This window comes from Chionomys nivalis, chromosome 6, assembly GCF_950005125.1.
Source record: "Chionomys nivalis chromosome 6, mChiNiv1.1, whole genome shotgun sequence".
Lineage (NCBI taxonomy): Eukaryota > Metazoa > Chordata > Mammalia > Rodentia > Cricetidae > Chionomys > Chionomys nivalis.
This window is the reverse complement of record NC_080091.1, coordinates 73,665,287-73,687,270: the sequence shown is the minus strand read 5'-3', so window position 1 is coordinate 73,687,270 and position 21,984 is coordinate 73,665,287. Positions and strand designations below refer to the sequence as shown.

General features: G+C 41.6%; 1 protein-coding gene and 1 pseudogene across 3 annotated transcripts in view; one reads left to right on the top strand and one right to left on the bottom strand.

Moving 5' to 3' along the window:
• Positions 1 to 8,477: 8,477 nt before the first annotated feature.
• Positions 8,478 to 21,984, bottom strand: part of Slain2 (SLAIN motif family member 2) — a 62,671-nt gene continuing 49,164 nt past the window's right edge. For 2 of the 3 annotated variants that reach the window (XM_057772158.1, XM_057772161.1), the window contains 3 exons: positions 20,601 to 20,678; positions 12,613 to 12,928; positions 8,478 to 11,393 (listed from right to left, as the gene is read on the bottom strand). In XM_057772158.1, the coding sequence (XP_057628141.1) occupies positions 11,327 to 11,393; positions 12,613 to 12,928; positions 20,601 to 20,678 (461 nt within the window). In that variant the 3' untranslated portion in view covers positions 8,478 to 11,326. The remainder of the gene's footprint in view (positions 11,394 to 12,612; positions 12,929 to 20,600; positions 20,679 to 21,984) is intronic. The other variant, XM_057772159.1, reaches the window with a different exon arrangement.
• On the top strand, positions 16,008 to 16,108 carry LOC130876692 (U6 spliceosomal RNA; annotated as a pseudogene).

The window sequence follows — 21,984 nt, the reverse complement described above, 5'->3', positions numbered from 1 at the left end:
AAGTTCAAAAGGCCCACGGAGGGTCCCCCAAGAAACTTAACACCTTCCCCATATGGGATGCCAAAGCACTTGGGACAAGGTGTCCTTTTCCTTGGGGAAGTGCATCACATTCAAAGCAACAGCAACGGCAAGACTTTCATCTCAACCTGAAATACTTCAGAGACCATCGAGGAATAGCCCCAACATACCCAGGATCTAGTATGTCTTAGGGAGAATACTCCTCTCTGAGTTATCAATTGCACGTGTACCAGTTAGAATCCCCACAGAAACAGAACCAATAGGAAGAGATGAGTAAGATCTGTTTAAAGGAATTGGTTCATGTAACTATGGGTGTTGGAAATACGACAGTTTGCCTGCTGGGTTAACAGCATTGGGTAGAGAGGAACTAAACCTGAGTTCAAGTCTGAAAGCTGACGGTTTGTTTTTTTTTTTCTCTTCTTTGGGGAGTTCAGTCTAGTTTTGCTCTGGCCTTGAACTGAGGGCATGAGGTGGATCCACATTATGGAAGGCAGCCTGCTTTACTGAAAGTCATCTGTTAATTGTACCCCAAACACTTTCACAGAAATATCCAGAACGCGGTTTTACCTCCTATCTGACACTGTGGCCCGCGGAAGCCGACACATAACGGCCAGCAAATGGCAAAGGAAGAAGAAGCGGCGTTAAACACTTGAAGAAAGCCGTCTTTAAAAGACCACCCCTTCTCTCACTGTGATTCTTTTCCTGTCAGCTTCTTGGAATTTTCAGCAGGAAAGAAGGAAATTAAGAAACAGAAAAAGAGCAGGGGTCACAGCACAGTGGGTTAAGGTACTAGCTGCCAAGTCCGATGACCCCAGCTCCATCCCCGACCATGGAAGGAGAGATCTGAGTGCAGGAGACTGCCCTATAACCACCACTCATGCTGGCCTCGGACTCAGTGGCTACAGGATGCTGGGCAAGCTCCTTAATCCATTACTGCCTCTGTTTCTTCACAAGTGAAATTGGGGGAAATTACAACTCCTTTTGCATGGATGGAGCTGGGCAGATGGTCCGAGAGTCAGGAGGAGCTGGCCTAGGCTGCAGTAACAGGCACCAGATCTCAGTGCTTTAACGCTACAGAGGCAAGGGGGCTGGAGAGATGGCTCAGAGGTTAAGAGCACTGCCTGACCTTCCAGAGGTCCTTAGTTCAATTCCCAGCAACTACGTGGTGGCTCACAACCAAATACTGAGATTTGCTGCTCTCTTCTGGTCTTCAGGAAGAACTCTGTATACATTAAAAACAACAGCTACAGAGGCAATTTCCCCTTTGTTGTGCTATGCCCTTTGCAGGCTAGCAGTAGGCTCCACACTGTCCTCATTCAAGCACAGGAGAGGGAGCCCCTCATCACCTGTGGTTGTTTCTGCGAGGAAGACAGAGAAAACAGGCGTCATGGAACAGCTCTTCAGAGCGTTTGCCCAGCGTTTTGTTTCTGCTTGTGAATATTGAATCTTCACCTTCTTCCCGGAGGCAAGAGAACTATGATGCTTACATATGATGGTGACTAATGACAACCACGGATGTGGACCCCGATCCCTCGAGTTACAGGGAAGGAATCCCTAGCTCCACTATGCATTTGGAGGCTGCTCGTTCATTTCCCGGCTACCCAGACTCCCAAAATAATCACACAGAAATCTGTATTGATTAAAACACGGTTTGACCTATCACTTAGGCATATTGCTAGCTAGCTCTTCTATCTTAAATTAACCAGTTTCTATTAATCTGTGTATCGCCACATGGCTGTGGCCTACCTGTAAAGTTACATCCGGCGTCTGGTGTCTGTCTCCTGTGGCAGCTCCCTGGCTTCTCCCTGACTCCGCCTTCTTTCCTCCTCTATCTTCTTGGAATTCCTACCTTGTTCTAGTCTGCACTGGCTGCAACAGCTTTATTCATTAACCAATAAAAGCAACACATATACAGAAGGACTTCCCACACCAAGTGTAGGGAACAGAGCCACATGAAAAGATGAGAAAGTGGATCCCTGAGGGACTAGGAAAAGGGCCAGGGGAGGGGGAAAGGGTGAGTCTGGGAACAGTGGGGTTTGGATCCTGGGACTGAAATAACAAGAGACACTGTAAGAACAGGGGCTCTGTGAATGAGAGGAGGGCCACTTTTTAGTGCCTTTTAAATTTAGCTTAGTGTCCTTCAGCTGGGCCACCATGCTAAGGCAGGCCTCAAGATGAGCCACCCATGTGAGTTAACAGGACTGACACGGACTTCCTGGGCTGTTTGTGGAAGTATGCACCTGACTCTGCTCCGACAGCCTCTCCCTGCTTCATCTGTGGATTGGGATTCAAACATCAAATTTTGGGTTTCCAGTAGGGCTGGGGCTGTGGCTCAGTAACAGACACTTGCCTAGCGTGCACAAGCCATAGTTTGACTTCAGGACCCCAGGGGCACGCATGTTTGTACAATGTTTAACTTTGTGTCCACTGGTCACTCACATTCTCAAGGCTTGCTTAATAAACTTCTTTCTACTAGTCAACCTCCTGACTGTGTATTCTTCTTAAAGTGTTGTTCATGGCTCCAGAAGAAACTAAATGCAAGTTATGTTCTGTTCTCATTTATAACAGCTTTTTTTTTCTCTGCCAGGCACGACACACCCCTTTAATTCTAGTACTTGGGAGATGCAGGCAGGCCGATGTATGTCTTTATACATGTGTGCCAGCAGAGGCCACAACAGCCCAGATCTCCTGGACTGGAGTTACAGATAGTCGAAAGCTGCCACGTAGGTGCTGGGAATCAAACCTGGGTCCCAGGAACAGTATCCAGTGCTCTCAACTGCTGAGCCAGCTCTTTGACCCCAGTGTGAGTCGTTTTTATTAGCTAAACTTCATTCCACTTCCTCAGTTTTTATAATATTAAATTTGCTTTATCCTGTTCCAAGATTATGAACAAAGTACCACACTTGATCACTGTGTACCCTCACTTTGTTTTAATTAATAATGAAAATATCACACCGATTCATTTGTACAGAAAGACAAAACAATCTGAATTTAGAGCAAGCTGGAGAAACTGGACACTTAACATTCCAAGAGCAGACAAGGTTTCCCCCTAGTGTCCGATGTAGATAACAGCATTCTACACAGCTCATTGGAAGACAAAGAGGACAATGGATATTTGGCTTAAAAATGTCAAACCGGGGCTGGGCATGGTGACACACACCTTTAGTCCCAGCACTTGGGAGGTAGAGACGGAAGATCTCAGTGAGTTCAAGGCTGGCGTGGTCTACACAGCAAGCTTTAGGATCGCCAAGACTACAAAGAGACTTGCAAAAATAAAATAAAAAGCCAAAATGGCTTTATCACATCTTCCTTCTCACTCCCTTTAAAGACAAAATGTATTGTATTTCTACAATGAGCACACTGAGGACTACATAAGAGCAAGCCCTCCTGTCTCTGTCATTTTCTTCGGCCCAGTGGAAGCATTGGCACTAGACAAACCCTTCAGCTTTGGGAAGACAACAGGCCTTAGAATAAACACACTTGTTGCAACTGATCATCCTGACAGGCGCCAAGCGGCTGGCAGGTGAGTTCTTCTCTCCCTGAGTTAAAGAGTTAAAGGCAGGGATACAGTTCAGTGCAGAGCAAATGTGTTCACTGGCAAGCTCGCCAGCATCTAGGTGTTAGGGTTTATTTGGTTTTGGGGGGGTCCTATCCGGTGACTCCCCTCCCTTCCCATCTCTATCAGTGTAAAGTTGTCTGTGTGCCCCTTCTAGAGCAAGGGTGGGTCTCTGTAATTGTTGGTTGGCTGGGGTTAGAGTGGGTTCCCCAACTCCCTCTGCTCCTTGTGGAAGGACAGGAATAGAGCCCCCCCCGCCCCCCAGACATATGCAAGGGGAAATGGGCTCTATTTCAGAGAAATAGAAATTTATTACTGGGGACAAAAAAAAACAAACCTGAGACTTACTCCCTATCACGGGGGTGGGGGTTGAGAGGATGGCAGAAATACAGACAAAATGCAAATTGGGATTATGTACCCCCCCTTCTGAAAATGAAAACAGACCACACGGGTGGGAGAATCCTTGGTGGTTGTGGTTCACCTGAGTATCTATCTATTGTGGTCAGCTGACTCTAAGGTCATTGTACCCTCAGTCTCCTGTGCCGGGTAACCTAATACAGTCACATGCTGCCCGCATTGTGGGGGGAGGGCGAGTCTTTAGAAGGCCACAACTCTTGCCTCTTATGTGTTTTTTTCTGATAAAAGAATCTATATTATATATTTTCTTAGTAACTTTAATTTCCTTCAAATTATGCTTTTATACTTTTATCTTGTGCAGTCTGGAGAATTTTCTGGCTTTGCTACTGATTTTTGTCTTTGATCCTAGGCTATTTATAACTAGTGTTTTAAGATTTCCAGATTTGTTTTTCAGGGACCTTTCCGTAGTTGACTTCTGCTTTCATTTCTTATGATCAGAGAACATGCACTGTATAATTTCAATACTTTTAAGTGCATTGTAGAGCCTACTTGATGTTACAGTAACTGCCTTCAAGACTATTAATTGCAGCAACTGGATCACTTGTGTTGAGGTGGGGTTTTTGTTGCTGCTGTAGTTTTGAGTATCATATTTTCTCAACTGTGTGTGTCATATAGTTTTAGATAAAGCGCGGGGTTTGGGTTCCAGTATTAGACTCCTCACATTAAGGTAGTCTGGGACTGTTTTTATTTAAATCAACCCAGACAGTTTCAGACTGGAAGTTCTGTGCTGCCCGTTACACCTCTGCTCTACAGACTGGATCTGTCTCTCCTGTGACTAGTCAGCATCCTACATCTCAGCCAGGGGCTCAAAGTGCACCTCAAGTTTTCGAAGTCTGCTGGGCTGTCTCAGGTCTGGTGTCTGTAGTTTAGGGGAATGGTTAGGCTGTGTTAACTAGAAACAGGAAAAGGAGCTGGGTGTGGTGGTGCATGTCTTTAATCCCAGCACCTGGGATGCAGAAGCAAGTGAATCTCTCTGAGTTTGGGACCAGTCTTGTCCACACAGAGAGTTCTAGGCCAGCCAGGGCTCCACAATGAGACACTGTCTCAAAACATAAACAAAAATAAAAACATTTAAACAGAATTCCCTATCTTTCTTCTCCGGGCTTCCCTCTTGCCCCACGAAAGTACCCCCCTTTTTCTCTGGACAGAAATACTGTATTTCCCTTCAAACTGAAGCCCCGTCAGCACTACTGCACAACTCGGGCCATTCTCAGGAGGGAGAAAACGGAAAACCAGTCCAGGAAGGCGGGGCTCCCATCCGCTGCAGCTGCTGACACTCCTTGTAAAGCGGGCTTCTGTGGGGCTTTGCACACGCGCTATGAACACACCAGCTTCCACAGGGCAGAGCTGTGGCTGCAGCGGGTGCGGCTGCCCTCCTTGGGCTCAGTGAGAGAAGGAAAGGGGCAGAAATGGGAAACTCACTTTTCTGTGGGTTGACTCCCCTCTCCAATCTGCTTTTATTTCCCCAGTGTTCTCAGCTGCCTTTGGCCCAACAGATTTCATTCGGTGGGGTGTTATTTTGTCTCTTATTTTTAAGAGCCCTCAACTGAAGACAACTGCCTTTATTGGAGAGGGCAAACCATGATTTATTCACACAATGGCACGGACAAAGCTGCGAGAATGAAAAACCATGGTGACAACGGCAACGTGGGTGAACCTTATTTTGTGAAGTGGCTGAATCTGAGAGAAAACCGTGTTTAGCCTTCAATCAAGGAGAAAATACAAACTGTATGGTTTCACTTGAAGTTCAAAACTCTATTATTAGTGTTAGAACTGAGGATAGCTGCAAGGTGGAGGATGGGAGCAAGCATCCTGTCGGGACTGTCTGGGTGGCTAGGCTTTGCATTTGCAAGGTGTTTGAGATTAGTTAAAATTCTAATGGAACATATTTTATGTATCAATTTCAGAACCACTTGAAAAATGAGTCCTTTGGATTGCAAATGACAAAATCTGAGCTGAAACTGGCCTATGTTTTGGAGGAAGTTTATAAGGATGCCAAGGAGCGTGGTGCTGGCCTCATGAAGAGTGGGTCTCAAGCACCATCACTGCCAGTACCTTGGCATCCCCTGTAAGTGCTTCCTGCAGGGTAACAGGAACTGACGAAAAGCTGTGCACTCTGGCATTTGTGCTGCAGACCTGTTTTGTGTTTGCTCATAAACTTGTTCACGTAGACAGCACCCTTCATACAAATAGGTCTTCCTCCACTCCGCTTTCAAGGTTCTCATGGGAGCTATGCTTTCTGACCACACCCAATTAATCCACTACCTCTGAATTTGGGGGATGCTGACTTTGGTACTTTTGGATGTGGAACAGAGAATTCTGTGTTCCAGCAGCCCTCCAGATATTCTAAAGTTGAACTCAAAACAGACATCTTAATTCTTTGGTATCTGCTGTTTCTCTAAAAAGTATTTTTGGCTTATGGGCTGGGGAAGATGGCTCAGTTGGAAAGTACTTGCTGCTTAAGCATGAGTGAGGACCTGAGTTCAATCCCATATAAAAAGCTGTAGCGTGATCTTGGAATCCCATCACTGGGGAGGCAGACAGGAAGACCCTGGGTGCTTGCTGGCCACCTACTGTAGTGCAATCATCAAGCTCCACATTCAGTGAGGGACCTCATCTCAGAAACTAAGGTGGAAGGAGACACCACACACAGATTTTGTTCTAGAACTACCACTGCATTCAATCCTGTCATCATGGCTCGGAGCCTGGGCCGGGAATAAAGACATTAGTATTTGCCCGTATGTCTGGAACCAAGAGCCTCACACGAGCCGAGTATGTCAATCAGTGGTCACCAGTGGCAACCGTTGAGCATGACTGATCCCAGTTCCACAGACAAAAAACAAATAGTCTCCAATTCCTAAGATCGAGTTGAATACCAATGTGATCAACTTTCCCTTCTGATTCGCTGTATTCTTCTAATTTCTATGTTTATAAGAGCAAATCTGTTTCAGCAATAAGTCATGTGCACAAGGATGTCACAGGGAGAAACTGAGATACACACCACTCTCCACAGCAGCGAGTCATATCCTAGCAAGTGCACTCCGAATCTTAAATGAGAAAAATATTCTCATTTTAAATGAAGACTTTGTATTTTATAACCATGTTTGGTAAAGGCTTCAATTTTTTTTTTTGGTTTTTCGAGACAGGGTTTCTCTGTGGCTTTGGAGCCTGTCCTGGAACTAGCTCTGTAGACCAGGCTGGTCTCGAACTCACAGAGATCCGCCTGCCTCTGCCTCCCGAGTGCTGGGATTAAAGGCGTGCGCCACCATCGCCCGGCAAGGCTTCAATATTAATTTCTGAATTGTAGAACTATAGACAGTCATTTGACTTTGTAATTAATGTTTTATTAAAGCAACAGGTATATATTACTTTTAAAAAGTCATAAATTTTCCTTTTTATTGCAATCCACTTGTTAGTAATAGACAACTATATAAATCAAGGGTGTGTTTTGATGTATGTATATAATTTATAATAGAATATATAGCATATTATAATTTTCTTATGAGAATATTCAATATAGCTCTTCCAGTTACTGAGATATACATTACTGTTGACTATGAAATTCACTCTAGTGTGCAGAACAGAAGAATTTAGGTCCATTTAGCTGTAATTTAGCTAACTGTTGATCAATCTTTCCTAAAATGACCTAAAGTAGATGAGCATTGGTTTGAATTCATATGTAGTTCGCATAGTCTTAAGTAATTTGTGGTAAATACAGCCAAGAGTAATCTGTCTTATTTAGCCCACCTAGATTTCTCCTTAGGACCATTCCCTCCCACTATGTTGTCTTCTCTAACCTTTAGTCTAATCAGGCCTTTTCTGTTTTGAGACAGCATCACTGTATGTAGTCCAGACTGACCTTGAACTCACAATTTCTGTTTCAGTACTAGGATAGCAGGTCTGTGCTATTTGCCTGTCTTTCAAATAAACACTACTACAGTAAATATTTCCTAAGAGCCTCCACGTAGGTCTTCATGCTGGAGACACACATGGCTTAGATAAACTTCTCATTCATAACTGACATAAGTATACCGACAATTCTTCAAGTGGTTCTTTAAGCTGCCTAGGGAGAGGACTTCCAGTGTGGGGTACTATTCTTCTGTGTCATCAGTCAGACAAACTGTAATGCAGGTGGGTGCAAGTACCTCCTAACACAAGCAGAACCCACTGCTCTCATAAGCCTCCATTGTTCCAGCCAGAAAAGTCACATGCTCAGCTAAACTATGCAGTTTAGCAATGCATGGGGTTTTCCTGTTGGAAACCCCAGATAACAGCTCCTGTTTGCTTTACAGATGCTTCTCTAGCTACAGATCAATTCAGAGCCAATGAAAAAGCTCCAAGAACAAACCCAACGTAATCTGAGATCACTCCAAATGATTCAAATATGAAACAAGGAGAGAGAGACTGTAGTGACCCAACCCTAGACTTCTAGTCAGGACCTGAAAGGGCAATAAGATTAGAGTCTGTGTGTTTAAAAAAAGACTGAGAAATTTATTAAGACCAACTGGAGGCAATGGGGTGGAGGAGGGGAAGAAAAGGACTCTTCCCATATTCAGAAATTAATAAAACACTTGAAAATGAATATAAAATTAATATAAACATATGGTCAGGCTGTTTATTAAGGAGGCAACCACATATTACAAGTTTGGCTATAGAAATGTTTGCAAATCAAACTTTATGTGATCTAAACGGACCATGCATCGTACTGTCAAAACCGAACACCTGTACAGTGAATTGTCAATTTAAACATACATAGTCTAGACCATCCTAGTTATACAAACACCTGGGGCCACATATGTATTTAATTTTCTTTGCTTTCAAAAAAACTTTTTATAAAAGCGATGTTCTGAGATAATTTAAAAAAGTATCTGACAATTATGAATGGTCCCAGTTTTACAAAATGTGATTTCCAGGGTATGAAAACTGAGAAGTCAACGCTTCCGAGGGTTTTATAATATACAAACAAGTTTTGTAGAAAAATGATCCAGCAAATGCTTAAGAATATTTATATTTTTCCAATTCTTTACACTTTTATTAACACACTTACAAAAAATAACATCCAAACACTGAGAAAATTAAATAACTTTGGAAGCAGAGGTCATAGTTTTCTGCTGACATATAAGTGACAATTCTGGGCTGTTGGCACAAAATAATCAACATTCATAACCCCTTACTACTATATATCAAACATAAGTTAAAATCATAGGCACTAGTTTATCAAATCCACATTTTTTTCTGTATGACTAACCACAGTAAATCCTTAGATTTTCCCAAACAGAAAAACTGGCAATATGCAAAGGCTTTCTAGTAAAAAGGCCATTTTTCTCTTTAGGAAACTAAAAGTCTGTGGTAGTACAGCAGCAAGTAAAATAATATCACCAAACTCAGATCCCAAATACAATTTTAAACAAGTGATGAAATAGTTTAATTAAAAAAAAATAATTTTTTTTCTGATGCAGCCATTTAAAAACAACATTAAATAACCTGAATATTCCTTTTGAAATTGATTATCTAACTTAAAAATGTAATAGATGGTTCATTAAAGTTCTTTTAGATTATTAGATTGCAGCATTTATTATTTTTTGAAATGTCACACTGAAACAGAGACCTGTCTGCTGTGTGCACATGTGACTCCACAGAGACAGTGGCTACTTCTTTGTTCCTTAGATCTACACGAGACACTCCTCACCAAAGCACCTGTTTCCTCCTCCTCTGAGGAGCAACAGTTCTAGATCTAGTTCATCATTATGTATAACCCCTCCTTTCCCCTCACCACCTTCAAATGCAAGGATACAAGTTCTTCCACTCTACACTCCAGCTCAAGGTCTCCCTGCTGGTCCAGCGTCAGTCCTGGCAGCCTGGGTCTTTGTTATCATTAACTTGATGCTTTCCTGAGCAGGAAGCTTCCTTTCCATTTCTACTTCCAACTTACAGAACATGCTCTATAACAGGAAACGTGTTCACATCCCTCCACCTTTATATGACCCAACTGCCAGTATTCTAGATCTGTCCAGATTAAGTATTTAAAAAACAGACCTCATTATCAAAAATGAGAAGTCAGCTCAAGTTAGTTTGGTTTGATTATTATCCAATAAAACTGAAACAGTTGACTTCAAGGGGATATATACACACGTATGCCACTAGAGTGCAAGTTATCTAGCAAATTAGAGTCAGATGGTTTTTTTACCAAACAATGCAAACACTGATGTAAGGCATAATCTAAGTCAAAAGGGACAGTATTTTAAAAAGATAGTTCATACAGTTATTCAGCTTAAAGTGGATCGACAACCACATAATAGACCGTTTTGCCACTTAAGAGCAACAACACAACCGTCATCACCAGAGATATTTGGAGTTAAATGCATAGATTTCCCCTCCTCTTGCGGTATGGTTTTATTCCAGGTTGTAAGCTCTGAGGTGTTATTTTATGAAGAATAAAAACACATACAACTTGTTCTTTCACATCATAGAAACCTGGTAATGGAAACAAGATCTCTTAGTTCTGTGACAGAAAACAGCGTGTGAGTAAATGGGCTTCAACAGCAAAAGCCACCTTTCCTGAGCCAGGAACTGTAAAGTTTAGAGAGATTGTGCAACTGATAGTAAGCCCTTTTGGCAATCAAAACAAGCACACAAAAGTCTGAGATGTTGATGCAACGCAGTGGGCCTGCACGGTGACGCCATTTGGTGGTGGCTGTATGTAAACTACGTCTAAAACACAACATTTAAAAGACTGATAATTTTTCCAATGAGCCTGCAAAAGTAATTTATACAACTCTCTTAAAGACAGGTAGCATGTTTTAAGTCTTTAGCTCAAGTCTTTCCTTTCCTTTCTCCCCCCCAATCTTTATAATTTACTCTATCCTGAAGGACTAATAAAACAATTTAACTAGTCAGAATATTAGTTCTTGTTAACACAATATTTATTGATACAGTAAAGTAGGTTGAATGTGATGTTTTGGACAGCCTGAATTCACCACCTTCCCATGTACAAAGGTACTCTCTTTACAAATGGGCATTTCTCTTTGGCATCCATTAGGTATTTGCCCAGATAGTGGCCTCTGTCAAATAATAAAAAATAAACCGTGTTTCTAGTGAACAAAACTAAGAGTGACTCCATGGAGAGCGATTGCATGATTACCAAACACATCCGATGTTACATGGTATTAAAGTGCTGCTTCGTCATCTCTGCCAGTTGTGCTATTTTAGACAGAGAGGGCTGGGGTTTTACAACCCCAAGAGTCCTATCTGCAGAGTCTGCATAGAAAAGTTGGTTTCAGTCTGGTGAAGGGGTGTTCATGAAGCTGTGGACCTCTGCGTTCTTGTCTCTGCTGATCAGTAACAGCCATCTTTCCAACTGTCATCCTTCATACTACCATAGGTCTTAGGAGCTGGCAAGGATCTGAAATAAAGGAAATTTATGATATTTTTTTAAAATGTCTATACAAAATACTACATACATTCTGTTACATGTCTTCTTTACTTTTCAGTTAACACCGTGTCCCATGAGGGCTATTGAGGGAGCTATGAGAGCATCGCTCTAAACGACTTTCAGAACAATCTTTCCTTGCTCAGCATCTTCACAGCTTTCAAAAGTTTACTACATCCAAGATGATCCCCTCCTTTTCTGTTGATGTAGCTATGGAAGTAAAGTGAGAGGAAAGGAAGTCTCACTCTAACCTAACACATGGACAACTAATCTACCGTCTTGTGAGACGAAATGGCGACTGTGACAACTCAGATTACTGTCACCACCACCGCCAGAGTGGCCGCAAGTTTGGGCACCAGGGAAAGGGTTCTGACGTCAGATAAACTTGAAACCGACGGTCTTAGTAGTTGCATGTCCTCACAAAAATGACTTAATTTTACTGAATTCGTCTATAAGAAGACCGCACTACTGTGACAGCTAGACAAGGTCAGGAGTTATTTAGTGCAGTGCGCAACACAAAACCATTGCGTTCCACAACCAGATCTGAAACTGAGTGTTTATATTAAGATATAGCAAGTACGGAGTATAGTTTAAATACAAAATTGGAACGTCTTTGTTTCAAGAAAAGAAACTTTGGTGACAGCTGACGTCTCTCTTTACTAATGGTGCTAATACCCTTCTAGAAGGGTAGAGATCATGTGGTTGGCTCACAACCTCCCTGGGATCAGAATCATTTCAAGATTAAGCAACAAAATGGGGGGAGAGGCTTAGAATCTTTTGAGGTAGAAGCTGGGTCTCCATTTATAAGCACTCCATAGACAATTCTCAATTATACCAGTGTGAAAAGCAGCTGCTCAGTGCAGGCACAAGTTTTTCAATCCCCTTGTGCTTCTCTCATCTTTTTCGCTATTATTACCAAAATGAACAAATATCACAACAAACTCAAGTGTCTTTAACAACTTTGTCCTAGGAGTTTCCGGAGATGCTTAATCTTGTTTGGCATTTGAATAAAATTAATCTGAAACAAGAGAGTATTATGTCCAACTGAAGACTTCTTCAGAACAAGGAGGTAATGCTTTACTAAAACTGTCCTAAGGTGGGGGGAGCCACCATGAGTCCCCACACTCAGTACTTAAGGGAGACAACACTGACTTCCACAGGCTCAAGTGTGCTGAGCACATTTACTGCTTACCTGCGAACAGGCTGTGCAAGCTTGCTGCGAGGCACTGGTATGCCCCCCGCAGAAGGGGCGCTCGGCCGGGGCAGGCCGCTCCTCATTGTAGTTGTCCCTGCAGGTCTGGTTAGAGTGGCGCTGTTGATATTGCTGGAAGGGTTTGCTGGGCCTGTGTTCTGCACCACGGGAGGTCCAGGTGAGGAGGTGGTTTGTGTGAACTGTGTAGTTTCTTGGCCACCAGAACCAGAGCCATGGTTACTAAATGCTTTCACTGGCTGCCGAAGAGCCAACGGTGATGGTGCTGCGGGGGAGCGGAACTTGCCTGGAGAAGGTACTGCATGCAGAACAGCAAAGGAAAACCAGTGTTTCCAGAGGGAACCAAGCACTAGCGAAGTTACTGTTTTATTACCGTGACAATTGAGCACTAGAACATCTAATTATGAGCCTCACATAGAGGATTTCTCTGGGCGAATAGAAAAAAGGTTACTTCAGAAGGTTACAATTGTCCTTGAAAAAAGTACATTAAGCAGCGAATCTTGGATCCCACAATAGGAGGGGGTGGGCACCATAAAGGGACCAGAAAGATGGCTCAGTGGTTAAAGGGGCTTGCCACAAATACCTAGAAACTCAAGCTCAGTCTGAGAAACCTATATAAAGGTAGGACTTGACAAAGCTATCCTCTGACCTCTACCCCCCACGCCACCATTGCCTGATGTTCACCTGCACATGCAACACAACAATAAATAATTTAAAAAGAAATAGACACCATTGGATTCTGTCTAGAGGAAAAAGGGTTGACTATACACGTAAACATAAATCAGATGGCTGTAGCCTCAAAGACATGTCTTCAGTATAATTAAGAATAAGGAATTAACAGTTACTATTATTGTAAAAGTAACTCTAGAGGCACTGAGATGATTTAGTGGGTCACGATGCTTGCCACATACATATGACAACTGGAACTGAATCCCTGGAACCCGTGACAAAATGAGAGAAGTAATTCCTGAAAGTTGTTCTGACACACACGCATGCAGTCCAGGAGCACGTGAGTCTATGAAGTCATATAATGCCAAGTCTACTAAGAAAAATGCTTTTTATTAAAACAAATGCCAGATACATGAAATGAAATGTACAGTCTGCATTGAATTCTAAGTCAAGACAAGTTTTAAAAACATTTTATTATGGCAGTAAGTCCCATTGAGCTTAAGTTTAGATCTCTTGGGGTACACACCCACCGTTCTCTACTTCATGTTTGAACACATCTCCTCTGAGTTTTAGTTTCCTCAGAAGGTCATGAACAGCAACACACAATTCAAATACAACCTTAACATGTTTTATCAAATTAGAGATAAGGCAGGGTGGAGGTAGGGGGTGGACCAGAGGCAGAAAGACAACACTTTTCTCAAACACCTCCCTTAGTTTCAGGAGGGTACAAATGGAGAGAAAGCTTGGGTCACAGAAGTGGGTTATTCTATACTATTTTGTTTTCTCCGTTTCTATCAATCCATCTGTAGGACAAAGTGACACTAAGATACACTATAGTAATGGGAGCTGCTCTGCTCTGTCTTACCCTCCCTGCCAAGACTGATCAGAAGTTCTAAGACCAAGACGGAACCTGAAATAGAGCTTAAGTAGGGCTGAGAGATCAGCCTGCTGCTAGACTCTTTTAAGACTGGACAGGTTCATGAACCATTGAGTACAGTGATTTCTGCAAGGAGGAGGCCTGGAATGTTGTTCTTAAGAGTAATATGAAATGAGACAGTACTGAAGCCCTGTAGCTCTTTGTTGTTCTGAACTATAGCGAGGGTATCTCAGGCAGATCAAACTTATGAAGAGAGAAGACAAAATCAGAACTCTGCAACACAGTGCTTTAGAGGAGAGAGCTGCTTAGAAGACCTTCAGCACTCAGCTTAGGGGTCTGCGTGAGTCTCCGGCTAGACAATGGGCTGAGTATTTGCAGAGTGAAGCTCCATGCCTGTGGACACAGGGCTGTAGCACTATAAAGTGAAAGCTTGCAAAGCCACACAAAATTACTGTGCCTTGAGTTTCAACCAACTACAGTACAGTCCTTGCCAAATCAAGACGTCAAGGCAGCCAGGGGACACCTCTAAAAGGATCATGTCTTAACTAGGGAGCAGGGAAATGACATCCATATGGGACTGGACACCCAGCCCTAGAATAAGATACCCAGAATCTGCTCTAACAAAGCTTTAAAACAAACATCTGAATAAATGTGTCCCAAAGTTGCTCTCCACGAGAATAAATCCAGTTTCGTAAGGTTACTGGAGCACACCCATCCAGTTGTACATACTTAGTGGGGATTTTCGAGTTGCAGAATGAGGTTGAGAAGTTGGAATAAAGACCATATGTCCACAAACAAACCTAAACTAGTTACTATGTGGTCTTTGAGAAAATAATCAATCCCTACTAAAAAGGCTTAAACTAATTTGTAAGAAGTAAAATTACTTAAAGCCCAACAATATTTAAAAAATACAATATCTATCACAGAACAATGTAGACTTCCACACTGTCCACTGTCTAGTATGTAACCACAGAAGAGCAAGGAAACAGTAATGAAGGCCAGGAAGGAAGTCAGGAGGAACAGACCAAGAAAAGACCGTGACGACTGAACTAGCAGGAAGGACTTTACAAGAATTCTCACATAGGCTCAAAGATACACACTGTTTAAATGTAAGGAGGAGAGAAACGCATTTTCAGGAAAAGCACATGAACTTTTTAAAGATGAAGACTTGTACTCAAAATGCTCAATTCTCAATTCTGTTAAGGGATTACTAGCAACCTAAATGCTGGAGAAGCCCAAAAACTAGGAATGACAACCCAAAGCATGGAGAGTCGTCAGAAGACTCACAAGAGGGCAAAGGCCCAGTATTAGTATTTTTCAGTCCATGCCCCTGAGGACTAGAATTGGGGAGAGACTATATGTGTATGAACAAGGCTCTAAAACTCCTATATTTACTAAAAACGCACAGGGCCAGAAGGTGGCGGACAGGCTAAGCCTGACAATCTGTGTTTGAGCCCTGGAACCCAGGGTGGAGTGAGAGAACTGACGCCCGGAGCTTCTTCTACCTCCACACGGACATGAACACGTGCACACAGACATGCGTGCACACGGACACATAAACAGAACAAGAAGACATACTTAAATGGACAAAAAAACCTACCAAACAACATCCCCCCCCCTTGTAAGAAGGGTAAAACAGGAAGAAAGCAGGATCTCTATACTAGGAACATCAAATTTCTGAGAACCAGCAACTAACTTTCACTTTTATTGAAAACACAATGTATCCTGATTATAGATTCCCGTCCCCATTACTCCTCCCAGGTCCTCTCCCCCTCCTCTCCCATAGGGAACCATTCCCTTTCTGTCTCTTAGTAGAAAAGAACAGGCTTCTGTGCTTGTTTCAGCAGCACACACAACAAAACCGGCATATACAGAGATTAGTATGGCCCGAGCAAGGATGACATGCAAATTCATGAAGCATTCCCTAATTTTCTTTACAGCAATAATAAAATATTTTATAAAACTATCACACTGGAGTTAGACAAGAGAAGGCTAAGAACAGTGACCCACTTATTACACACTCAGGCACCACACAGCAGGAAGCCATGACATGTATGCAGAGGACCTGGTACAGAACATGCAATGCAGGCTTTGCGCACACTGCCTCAGTCTCTGAGTTCATATGTGCTTTAATAACATTAATATAGAGGGCCTTCCAACAAAGAATTTTTAAAACAGGAAAAGGGAACACTAAGGAAATGGTTCACTGGTTAAGAACACTTGCTGTTCTTGCAGAGGATCTGAGTTCAGTTTCCAGGCCCAACGTGGCAGTTTACAGGACTCTCTTCTAGCTTTCATAGGTACCAGGCATGCGCATAGTACACATACATACATGTAGACAAAACATCCATATAAAGAAAATAAAACTAAAAAAAAGGGGGGGACTGGAGAGATGTCTTGGTGAGTAACACATGGGCTCTTTCAGAGGCCATGGGTTTGATTCCCAGTAACCATGCGGCAGCTCACAACTGTCCAGGCCTGAAGGATCCAGCACCCTCTACAGTACTGTACTCATGCACAGGTGCGCAGACATACATGGGGACAAACATACACATAAAAATATTTGAGAAAGAGGGAAGAGGAATTAAAATATCGGATTTCTCAACAGAAACAACGTAAAACTAATGGAATAAGATCATTAAAAGTCTGCCCAAGAGGCTAGAGAGATGGTTCAGCAGTTAAGAATGTTTACTGCTCTTGCAATGAATCCAGGTTTGGTTCCCAGCAACCATATTAGGCGGCTCACAACTGCCTGTAACTCCGATTGCAGGACGTATGATGCCCTCTAACCTCTGAAGACACCTATGTGCATATGGTGCACATAAACTCACTCAGGTGTGCATACACACACTTGACTAAGTTAAAAACCACACATAAAAATAAATTTTAAACTCAATATAAAGATGTTTAAGAACAGCAGAAATGAAGCAACTCCCCAGACCAAAGGAAGACTTTGTTGTTAGTTTTTCCACTCAAATGCTAGAAGAAGGAAATGATACAAAGTGCCACCTTCAATCTGAATGAAGTCAGGAGAAAAGGGCAACAGTAGTTTTATTACTGGACACTAGGCACTTAGAGAAAAGTGGCTATTCTTGGTGCAGTGGGCTTTGGCCTCAGACCCTAGAAGTGTTCTAAACTCAGGATCATCAGTAATTGAACCAGTGTTGTATTTTACAGTGCTGGGGCCTGAACACACACCCTTAAGCATGCTAGTCACGTGCTTTACCGCTGACTACATGTCCAGCCCTTGGTTTTTGAGATGGGATTTCACTATATATTGAGGTTGGCCTTGAATCCACACCTTCTGCTTCCACCTTCCAAGTGTTGGGGTTACAGGTATGTTAATATTACACGCAGCTAATACACACCACAACATATGAAAGCCTGGATCACTAAGCAAGAATAGGTTGTTTGCAGTTGGAGAGCTTGGATTCACAAAAATTATGTAACCCTTTAGAAATATGGTCAAAAGCTTTGGTCTTTTAATACAAAATCCATGAGATTAAATTTTTACGTAAAAATGTAAAATTACACAAAGCTACTTGATTCAAAAGTAAAAAATGATGTGCCAGACAAGGAGCTTTAAGTAAGCAACAGTTCTTTTACTGTAGTCTAGTTAGTGGTCTCTGCTCTTTTGGATAACATGCCTTTTGTCACGCACCTCTTCCCAACTACTCTATTGAGATTAATTTGCTTTTATTTATTTTTTCCAGTGCTGGGAATCAAACCCAGAGCCTCCCTGGTAAGTGTGAGCAAGCTCTCCACCCTGAGCAAACCCCTAGTCATGTCATGTTTTCACCTTCCTTGCTAGCTAGAGGCAAGCAAGAGGTTTTCAAAAATCTGGAAATCTCAGAAAAGTAGCCCACTGTTCTCAAACAATTCCATCAGGTATTTTTTTTTTCTTTTTAAAAATATGGTATAGCCAGGCATAGTGGCACATGCCTTTAACCCTAGCACTCAGGAGGCAGAGGCAGGTGGAACTCTGGTGTTTCAGGCTAGCCTAATCTACAGAGTCAGAACTACATAGAAAAGAAACCCTATTTCAAAAAAAGAGAAAAAAGTATACATGTTTCTGGGGCAAAAGTAATGTTTTCATTCAGTGTATACATTGTGCAATGATGAAGTCAGGGGAGTTGGCGTACCCCTCGCCTCAGACATTTATTGCCTATAGTAAGAGAATTCAATGCCTCCCTAGATATTTTGAATATTTAGTATAGTTTATCTTACTACAAAGAGTAATATTTACTCTTTCCTGTTCACTTGTAACTTTGTACCCACTGGCACTCCCCACCCACTCTTTCCTTCCACTCTTCATCTCAGATATCCACCATGTTACTTTCTATTATTTGAAAATACACATTAGTGAGATGATTAAAATATTCTATGTGTCTGGGTCATTATATATAACACAATAGCCTTAAGGTCCCCATGTTGTCACAAATCATGGGATTTCATCCTACTAAGAGCTGCATGCATCTCATTGTGGTCACATGTCCAAAGATCCAATCATCCACTAGGACACCCAGGCTGACTTTAGTAAACAGTATTTCGATAAGCAAGGAGGTTCTTAGTCCCCCTCTTCCCATATTTATCTTTGTTTTTCTAGCAATATTTGTGTATCATTGGTTTGAACCAATAGCTTTCATTCTTATAAAAGGGTTTTTTGGTTTTTTCTTAAAACTAATTGTATGTATCTGTGTGTAGGTATCATGTGTGTGTGTGCACCTGTGGAGGCCAGAAGAGGGCACTGATCTCTAGAGCTACCTGAATGGGTGCTAGGTTCTGGGAGCTGAGCTCAGGTCTTCTGGAAGCCTAACCAGCTCGTGCTCTTCACTTCTGAGCTGTTTCCAGTCATAAGTTTTAGATTTCAACTACTGTCTTTCTCAGAAAGTAAATGTGATCTAACTTTCTTGCTGTTCTTTACCTCAACCTCCTAGGAGTTCCTTTTCTGTCAATAAAGCTATACTGTAATTGTTGCTTAAATCTCAGCTATATTTATGTTATCATGATATAAACATTGTTCACAGCAGCGCCAGAGACTCTTGAGTATGCTTTACTTCCTTTTTGCTTATTAGATAATAGGATGTCTTTCTATAAAGCCCCAAATCGTCTTCTCACTCTAAAGAAATAGCCCTACACAGTGTGTTCTTCCTGACTATGGTATCAAGGCAGGTGTATCTGAGTATCTAGCATGTAGCACATTAAGCATGCACCCTATGCTACTATTTGCCTATTCTCTTTCCTACAGATTCTAATCTTTTTTAAATTTTATTTTTAAAACAATCTTTTCTCATCTTACAAACCAATCCCAGTTTCTACTCCCTCACCTCCCCCACCCATTCCTCAGAGAAGGTAAGGCTTCCCATGGGGAATCAAAAATTTTGTCTGGCATATCACTTTGAGGCAGGACCAAGGCCCTCCCCTACACATCTAGGCTGAGCAAGGTATCCCTCCAAAGAGAATGGGCTCCAAAAAAGCAGTTCAAGCACTAGGGATAAATCTTGGTCCCACTGCCAGAGGCCCCACAAACTGCCTAAGCCACACAACTGTCAGAGGGCCTAGTTTGGTCCTATGTAGGTTCTCCCACTGTCATTGTGGAGTCACAATCACACACTAACTCTTTGTTAACATACTTAAACCTGTTTAAAAGTATACAGTGTTTTGCAATCATACTAACCACATATTTATTTATTTTTTTAAAAATAAAACATCAAAATTCCTCTTTCCTCAAATTTTCTTACTATCAGTAGGGAGGGAGATATCTTTCCCCACTGCTTCTGTTTGTTCTGTCCTATTCTGAGACATCTGTTTATTCTCAGAACTACAAGTCTACTCTACATCACTGTTTTCTTAATTCTTTTGTCCTCTATCACCAATACACTCAATCTTTTGGAACCGATTATTGTCCAGACTTAGTGCCCAAATTCATGTATTTCTTAGCACGCTGTTCTCACAGCAGCTGCCACTTATACACTAAGTCTTCCAAATACATTCACTAACCAAAAAGACTTGAGTCTTAACTTCAATCAGCTTCTAATGCAAACTTCTCCTCTCCTTATCTAACCACAGATAAGTAAACCCAAAGACCAATATTTGAGGGAAAATATTAATAGAATGTGTGACATTTATAGTGCCTATTTGTCCAATTCTCATTAATTTAAAATAATAAATCTTTGATTTGAGATTAGTAGGAAAAATGATAAATTGTCATTTAATCCTTTCATAACAATTCAATACATACCTCTGAAGAAAATAGGTTTCTTCTGCAATTATCCACAACAGGGAATTGATCTGCATTATTTTATTAAGAAAAACAAACAAACTGAAATGTGTTTATAGGCACCATTGACTCAAAAATCCAGAAGGTGAAAGACTGATCTACATTACTTGCTGAAATTTAAACTCAAGCAGAGGCTGTAGTTACCTCTTTTTGTAGATGAAGTTGGAAGCAACTGTTTGGCTTTGAGGGAAGTACGAGGCAAATTTTTCAGCCTTTGAGAAGCTGTTGAAAAACAAGGAAGTGTAATATTTGCCAGGAAGAACAAGGTAAAGGCTACAGCTTCTGTAAACTTGAACACTTAATGAAATTTAAAAGCTATCAAGGAACAGAAACCATTGAGGTAAATGCGTTAGAATTCCAGAAGTGCAAGATTTTTAAGTGATGCTTCGTGCATTGAGTTGGAAAAGAAAAGGGGCAGAAATCTTAGTGCCAATGCATATTTTTAGAATAAGTTTTTTTTTTTTGGTAGATAAAAAAAAAAACTCTAATATGTCAATTGGCAGGAACATCAAAGAGAAAACAAGCTACCAGCAAACATGCTACAGATGCAAAGAATATAAACATAATGATAAAAGTGATGATGAATATAAGCACACAGAATAGAAAATAAATACAGTACTCATTTGATGCAAAAAAAGAGCACATTTTGGCAAAGCAATTATTGGTAGATTTACTGCTCCAAAATCAAACAGTAATTTCCACTCTCAAAAAGGAGAAGAAAACTCAGAACCAGCAAGTCCTCGTACAACCTGGCAGCTTTAATGTGTTCAATGTTATCTTGATGTAAAATCCAACTAATGTGTACCTCAGACAGGGTAGTAGCACGTCTGGTCTGAGGGCCTATAGCCTATGCATGCATGTTTGTATGTGTGCATGTGTGTTTGTGCGAGTGTGTGTGTGTGTGTTGAGGGGGGTCTACATGAGTTAGGGCATCTGCTTTGTAATGTGATCAAGGATGATTGTAAGTCATTTTTCTCAAACTTCCAGTCTACTGACTACACTGAAACTTCCAAAACTGGCATGTAAGACAGCCCAGCACTGTGCAGAGTGAAGAAGGGCCAACTACTAGAGTTACTCTGCTCCAGTCCCATTCTAATCACCTAGTTAAGTAGTTCAAAATCGCCATCTTTTGGTCTTGTAGGATGTGTAGAAAGATAGGCTTTCTACACCTTAGGAATTATATCCAAAAAATAAAAACAAAAACACCAATGTTCTATTCCTCCAAGTCTATGTAGGGATAAAACGCCATCATAAAAAAGATCATCAGGTGGTAAAAGGATACTGGATGCAACACCAGAGAGAAGGGTAAAGTCTGTTATCTCTATCAGAGTCAAAACACTACTATTTCCCTGAGATAATCAACTTTAAGAAACTGTGGCTGACTTTTAATTTTGCAGCACTGCAAACCTTACTGTAGTGACATTGTATTTGATGCCAATGTAACTCAAACATGGTCAGGCAAATAAGCAAAAACTTCTCCAGACTTGGGGGAGAAAAAGCTGTTACTTTATACCTATAACCACAACAT